Source organism: Oncorhynchus keta, chromosome 19, assembly GCF_023373465.1.
Source record: "Oncorhynchus keta strain PuntledgeMale-10-30-2019 chromosome 19, Oket_V2, whole genome shotgun sequence".
Classification (NCBI taxonomy): domain Eukaryota; kingdom Metazoa; phylum Chordata; class Actinopteri; order Salmoniformes; family Salmonidae; genus Oncorhynchus; species Oncorhynchus keta.
Genome location: NC_068439.1, coordinates 12,741,889 through 12,749,388, shown reverse-complemented (window position 1 = coordinate 12,749,388; position 7,500 = coordinate 12,741,889). Strand labels below are relative to the sequence as shown.

General features: G+C 43.7%; 1 protein-coding gene across 2 annotated transcripts in view; it reads left to right on the top strand.

The window, feature by feature from the left end:
- Nucleotides 1-7,500, top strand: part of LOC118379636 (copine-4-like) — a 47,039-nt gene that overhangs the window by 8,062 nt on the left and 31,477 nt on the right. For both annotated transcript variants that reach the window (XM_052469651.1, XM_052469652.1), the window contains exons 7-9: nt 1,106-1,189; nt 3,493-3,582; nt 5,641-5,739. In XM_052469651.1, coding sequence (XP_052325611.1) covers nt 1,106-1,189; nt 3,493-3,582; nt 5,641-5,739 — 273 coding nt within the window. The remainder of the gene's footprint in view (nt 1-1,105; nt 1,190-3,492; nt 3,583-5,640; nt 5,740-7,500) is intronic.

The following is a 7,500-nucleotide window of genomic DNA, read 5'->3' as shown; positions in this document are numbered from 1 at the left end:
AGCTTGCTCAGGAATGGCAGCAGGCAGGTGTGACTGCATCTGCACGCACAGTGAGGCAAAGACTTTTGGAGGATGGCCCGGTGTCAAGAAGGGCAGCAAAGAAGCAACTTCTCTCCAGGAAAAACATCAGGGACAGACTGATATTCTGCAAAGGGTACAGAGATTGGACTGCTGAAGACTGGGGTAAAGTCATTTTCTCTTATGAATCCCCTTTACGATTTGTTTGGGGCATCCGGAAAAAAGCTTGTCCGGAGAAGACAAGGTGAGCGCTACCATCAGTCCTGTGTCATGCCAACAGTAAAGCATCCTGAGAACATTCATGTGTGGGGTTGCTTCTCAGCCAAGGGAGTGGGCTCACTCACAATTTTGCCTAAGAACACAGCCATGAATAAAGAATGGTACCAACACATCCTCCGAGAGCAACTTCTCCCAACCATCCAGGAACAGTTTGGTGACGAACAATGCCTTTTCCAGCATGATGGAGCACCTTGCAATAAGGCAAAAGTGATAACTAAGTGGCTCGGGGAACAAAACATCAATATTTTGGGTCCATGGCCAGGAAACTCCCCAGACCTTAATCCCATTGAGAACTTGTGGTCAATCCTCAAGAGGTGGGTGGACAAACAAAACCCCACAAATTCTGACAAACTCCAAGCATTGATTATGCAAGAATGGGCTGCCATCAGTCAGGATGTGGCCCAGAAGTTAATTGACAGCATGCCAGGGCGGATTGCAGAGGTCTTGAAAAAGAAGGGTCAACACTGCAAATATTGACTCTTTGCATCAACTTCATGTAATTGTCAATAAAATCCTTTGACACTTATGAAATGCTTGTAATTATACTTCAGCATTCCATAGTAACATCTGACAAAAATATCTAAAGACACTGAAGCAGCAAACTTTGTGAAAATTAATATTCGTGTCATTCTCAAAACGTTTGGCCAAAAGTTATAAAAAATATAAATAATAGTACAGATACCCCCCCAAAACGATTTAAGTTGTACTTCAACGTATTTTTTTTACTTAGTTACTTTACACCACTGCTTAGCTGAATAAACAATTGATCAAGCTGATTTTCAAACATGATGTGTGTGTTTTTCTGTAGGATTTCTTCAGTAAATCAGATCCATTTTTGGAAATCTTCAGAATAAATGATGATGGCAGTGGATCACTTGTTCACAGAACTGAGGTAAATTGCACACAGACACACATTTTAGTCAATTAGCAGACATTATCCAGACCGACTCACAGGAGCAATTATGGTTAAGTGCCTTGTTCACATGGGAACATTGGCAGATGTTTCACCTTTTCGGCTCAGGGATTAGAACCAGCGACCTTCTGTCTACTGGCCCAACGCTCTAAACCGCTAGGCAACCTGCCACCTGGCCACTCACAGACAGTATGAGCACAGATGATGATATTGATGTGTGCAGTGGTAGAAAAAGTACCCAATTGTCATACTTGAGTAAAAGTAAAGAGACCTTCAAATCAAATTTATTTATATAGCCCTTCGTACATCAGCTGATATCTCAAAGTGCTGTACAGAAACCCAGCCTAAAACCCCAAACAGCAAGCAATGCAGGTGTAGAAGCACGGTGGCTAGGAAAAACTCCCTAGAAAGGCCAAAACCTAGGAAGAAACCTAGAGAGGAACCAGGCTATGTGGGGTGGCCAGTCCTCTTCTGGCTGTGCCGGGTGGAAATTGTAACAGAACATGGCCAAGATGTTCAAATGTTCATAAATGACCAGCATGGTCAATTAATAATAATCACAGGCAGAACAGTTGAAACTGGAGCAGCAGCACGGCCAGGTGGACTGGGGACAGCAAGGAGTCATCATGTCAGGTAGTCCTGAGGCATGGACCTAGGGCTCAGGTCCTCCGAGAGAGAGAAAGAAAGAGAGAAAGAGAGAGAGAGAATTAGAGAGAGCATACTTAAATTCACACAGGACACCGGATAGGACAGGAGAAGTACTCCAGATATAACAAACTGACCTCACCCAGTAAAATACTACTTGAGTAAAAGTATTTTGTTTTAAATATAGTTAAGTATCAAAAGTACATGTAACCCTATTAAGCAAACCAGACAGCACAATATTCTTGTTCTTTTCCCTTCCATTTACGGACAGGGAGGGTCACACTCCAACACTCAGACATCATTTACAAACCAAGCATGTGTGTTTAGTGAGTCCGCCAGATCAGAGGCATTAAGGATGACCAGGGATGTTCTCTGTTTAGTGAGTCCGCCAGATCAGAGGCATTAAGGATGACCAGGGACGTTCTCTGTTTAGTGAGTCCGCCAGATCACAGGCATTAAGGATGACCAGGGACGTTCTCTGTTTAGTGAGTCCGCCAGATCAGAGGCATTAAGGATGACCAGGGACGTTCTCTGTTTAGTGAGTCCGCCAGATCAGAGGCATTAAGGATGACCAGGGACGTTCTCTGTTTAGTGAGTCCTCCAGATCAGAGGCATTAAGGATGACCGGGGACGTTCTCTGTTTAGTGAGTCCGCCAGATCACAGGCATTAAGGATGACCGGGGACGTTCTCTGTTTAGTGAGTCCGCCAGATCACAGGCATTAAGGATGACCGGGGACGTTCTCTGTTTAGTGAGTCCGCCAGATCACAGGCATTAAGGATGACCGGGGACGTTCTCTGTTTAGTGACTCCGCCAGATCACAGGCATTAAGGATGACCGGGGACGTTCTCTGTTTAGTGAGTCCGCCAGATCAGAGGCATTAAGGATGACCAGGGACGTTCTCTGTTTAGTGAGTCCGCCAGATCAGAGGCATTAAGGATGACCAGGGACGTTCTCTGTTTAGTGAGTCCGCCAGATCAGAGGCATTAAGGATGACCAGGGACGTTCTCTGTTTAGTGAGTCCGCCAGATCACAGGCATTAAGGATGACCAGGGACGTTCTCTGTTTAGTGAGTCAGCCAGATCAGAGGCATTAAGGATGACCAGGGACGTTCTCTGTTTAGTGAGTCCTCCAGATCAGAGGCATTAAGGATGACCAGGGACGTTCTCTGTTTAGTGAGTCCTCCAGATCAGAGGCATTAAGGATGACCAGGGACGTTCTCTGTTTAGTGAGTCCTCCAGATCAGAGGCATTAAGGATGACCAGGGACGTTCTCTGTTTAGTGAGTCCTCCAGATCAGAGGCATTAAGGATGACCAGGGACGTTCTCTGTTTAGTGAGTCCTCCAGATCAGAGGCATTAAGGATGACCAGGGACGTTCTCTGTTTAGTGAGTCCTCCAGATCAGAGGCATTAAGGATGACCAGGGACGTTCTCTGTTTAGTGAGTGAATTTGGCCCTGTTCCTGTCCTGCTAAGTACGGACAAAAAAATTAGGCCGTAAAAAGTACATTATTTTCTTTAGGAATGTAGTGAAGTAAAAGTAAACGTTGTCAAAAATATAAATAGTAAAGTACAGATACCCCCAAAAACGAGGTAAGTAAAAAAAAGTAAGTAGTACTGGTCATGTGTGTGTTCTCAGACGGTGATGAATGACCTCAGCCCGGTGTGGAAGTCATTCAAGGTCTCTCTTAACACACTGTGTAGTGGAGACCACGACCGGCAACTGAAGGTAAGATCCCAACCATAACCTGACCATAACATCCTCTAACCTGACCACATGCAACTGATGGTGACGAGTGACCTTGCCTAAGATTTGAAGAGGCTTTAGCTCAGCTGCCTAACACGGTCTTGTGACACACTGATGACACAGTTGTTGTTTTTTAAAGTCAGTAAGATATTCATGCTCATGTTGTGTGTGTGTGTGTGTGTGTGTGTGTGTGTGTGTGTGTGTGTGTGTGTGTGTGTGTGTGTGTGTGTGTGTGTGTGTGTGTGTGTGTGTGTGTGTGTGTGTGTGTGTGTGTGTGTGTGTGTGTGTGTGTGTGTGTGTGTGTGTGTGTGACTCTTTAACCTTACAGAGATTCTAAACGGTATTGTCTTCATGAATAAAACATGGGATCATTAATTATTCACAAGCCTCTTAACACCCCGTGTCTCTTGTCAGCCCTGTCAACGGGGAACACACACACACACACGCACACAGTTACCTGCTTCAAAATTCCGTAAGTAGAACAGAGTGGACTGAGTTAGGTCTGTGTGAGTTCTGAATCAAAGATTATTGTGTTACGTCTGAATCAGTTGTCATTGTGTTAAGTCTGAATTATATTGTGTAGCTATGTCTGAATCAGTTATCATTGTGTTAAGTCTGAATTATATTGTGTAGCTATGTCTGAATCAGTTATCATTGTGTTAAGTCTGAATTATATTGTGTAGCTATGTCTGAATCAGTTATCATTGTGTTAAGTCTGAATTATATTGTGTAGCTATGTCTGAATCAGTTATCATTGTGTTAAGTCTGAATTATATTGTGTAGCTATGTCTGAATCAGTTATCATTCTGTTAAGTCTGAATTATATTGTGTAGCTATGTCTGAATCAGTTATCACTGTGTTAAGTCTGAATTATATTGTGTAGCTATGTCTGAATCAGTTATCATTGTGTTAGGTCTGAATTATATTGTGAAGCTATGTCTGAATCAGTGATTTATGTGTTAGGTCTGAATCAGTGATCAGTTTGCACAAACAGAAGAAAACGTTTTAAAACAGAATAGATACTACAAATATGATGACCGATTTTTGCTCTCTGTTCTGAAATGTTTTAATTTAGCTCATTTTGCACCCTAATAAACATGACTTAGCTCCATCGCTGTCTAATGAACATGACTTAGCTCCATCGCTGTCTAATGAACATGACTTAGCTCCATCGCTGTCTAATGAACATGACTTAGCTCCATCGCTGTCTAATGAACATGACTTAGCTCCATCACTGTCTAATGAACATGACTTAGCTCCATCACTGTCTAATAAACATGACTTAGCTCCATCGCTGTCTAATGAACATGACCATCGCTGTCTAATGAACATGACTTAGCTCCATCGCTGTCTAATGAACATGACCATCGCTGTCTAATGAACATGACTTAGCGCCATCGCTGTCTAATGAACATGACTTAGCTCCATCGCTGTCTAATTAACATGACTTAGCGCCATCGCTGTCTAATGAACATGACTTAGCTCCATCGCTGTCTAATGAACATGACTTAGCTCCATCACTGTCTAATGAACATGACTTAGCTCCATCGCTGTCTAATGAACATGACTTAGCTCCATCGCTGTCTACTGAACATGACTTAGCTCCATCGCTGTCTAATGAACATGACTTAGCTCCATCGCTGTCTAATAAACATGACTTAGCTCCATCGCTGTCTAATGAACATGACCATCGCTGTCTAATGAACATGACTTAGCTCCATCACTGTCTAATGAACATGACTTAGCTCCATCACTGTCTAATGAACATGACTTAGCTCCATCGCTGTCTAGTGGGACATGACTTAGCTCCATCGCTGTCTAATGAACAGTCCCAACCTTGATAGGCACACACACACACGCACAAACACACACACACAAACACACACACACACACACACACACACAAACACACACACTACAGCTGAGTCCCTCTCAGCGTCTCCAGATTAATATTTAGCCCCCCCCCCACCACCACCAAAACCAGCTATCAATCATTCAGCATGGCATTTATGTGTGTCTGTGTGTGTGTGTATGTTTCAGTGCACAGTGTATGATTGGGACTCCAATGGGAAGCACGACTTCATTGGAGAGTTTCAGACCACCTATAAGGAGATACGGACAGACCTGGAGGGGAGACAGGTACACCCTAACCCAACCCTAAATCTAACAGAACCCTAACCCAACCCTAACCCTAAATCTAACAGAACCCTAACCCAACCCTAACCCAACCCTAACCCGAAATCTAACAGAACCCTAACCCTAACCCAACCCTAACCCTAAATCTAACAGAACCCTATCCCTAACCCAACCCTAACTCTAAATCTAACAGAACCATAACCCTAACCCAACCCTAACCCTAAATCTAACAGAACCCTAACCCAACCCTAACCCTAATTCTAACAGAACCCTAACCCAACCCTAACCCTAAATCTAACAGAACCCTAACCCAACCCTAAATCTAACAGAACCCTTACCCAACCCTAACCCTAAATCTAACAGAACCCTAACCCAACCCTAACCCTAAATCTAACAGAACTCTAACTAACCCTAAATCTAACAGAACCCTAACCCTAAATCTAACAGAACCCTAACCCAACCCTAACTCTAAATCTAACAGAACCCTAACCCTAACCCTAAATCTAACAGAACCCTAACCCAACCCTAAATCTAACAGAACCCTAACTAACCCTAAATCTAACAGGACCCTAACCCTAAATCTAACAGAACCCTAACCCTAACCCAACCCTAACCCTGAATCTAACAGAACCCTAACTACCCCTAAATCTAACAGAACCCTAACCCTAACCCTAAATCTAACAGAACCCTAACTAACCCAACCCTAACCCTAAATCTATCAGACCCCTAACTAACCCAACCCTAAATCTAACAGACCCCTAACTAACCCAACCCTGACCTTAAATCTAACAGAACCTTAACTAACCCAACCCTAACCCTACATCTAACAGACCCCTAACTAACCCAACCCTAACCCTAAATCTATCAGAACCTTAACTAACCCAACCCTAACCCTAAATCTAACAGAACCCTAACTAACCCAACCCTAAATCTAATGCTGACCCTAACCTAACTCTAACCCAACCCTAAATCTAATGCTAACCCAAACCTAAGCTTAACCTGACCCCCAACGAACTAAAATGATTATTTTGGCTACTAATTGTTCACTTGCATGTTAATGTGTGTGTAGCTCAATGGGACTGTATAAACCTGTGTGTGTGTGTGTGTGTGTGTGTGTGTGTGTGTGTGTGTGTGTGTGTGTGTGTGTGTGTGTGTGTGTGTGTGTGTGTGTGTGTGTGTGTGTGTGTGTGTGTGTGTATGTGTGTGTGTGTGTGTGTGTGTGTAGATCAATGGGACTTTATAAATAAACCTGTGTGTGTGTGTGTGTGTGTGTGTGTGTGTGTGTGTGTGTGTGTGTGTGTGTGTGTGTGTGTGTGTGTGTGTGTGTGTGTGTGTGTGTGTGTGTGTGTGTGTGTGTGTGTAGATCAATGGGACTGTATAAACCGTGTGTGTGTGTGTGTGTGTGTGTGTGTGTGTGTGTGTGTGTGTGTGTGTGTGTGTGTGTGTGTGTGTGTGTGTGTGTGTGTGTGTGTGTGTGTGTGTCGATCAATGGGACAGTACAAACGTGTGTGTGTGTGTGTGTGTGTGTGTGTGTGTGTGTGTGTGTGTGTGTGTGTGTGTGTGTGTGTGTGTGTGTGTGTGTGTGTGTGTGTGTGTGTGTGTGTGTGTGGATCAATGGGACAGTACAAACCTGTGTGTGTGTGTGTTGATCAATGGGACTGTATAAACCTGTGTGTGTGTGTGTGTGTGTGTGTGTGTGTGTGTGTGTGTGTGTGTGTGTGTGTGTGTGTGTGTGTGTGTGTGTGTTGATCAATGGGACTGTAT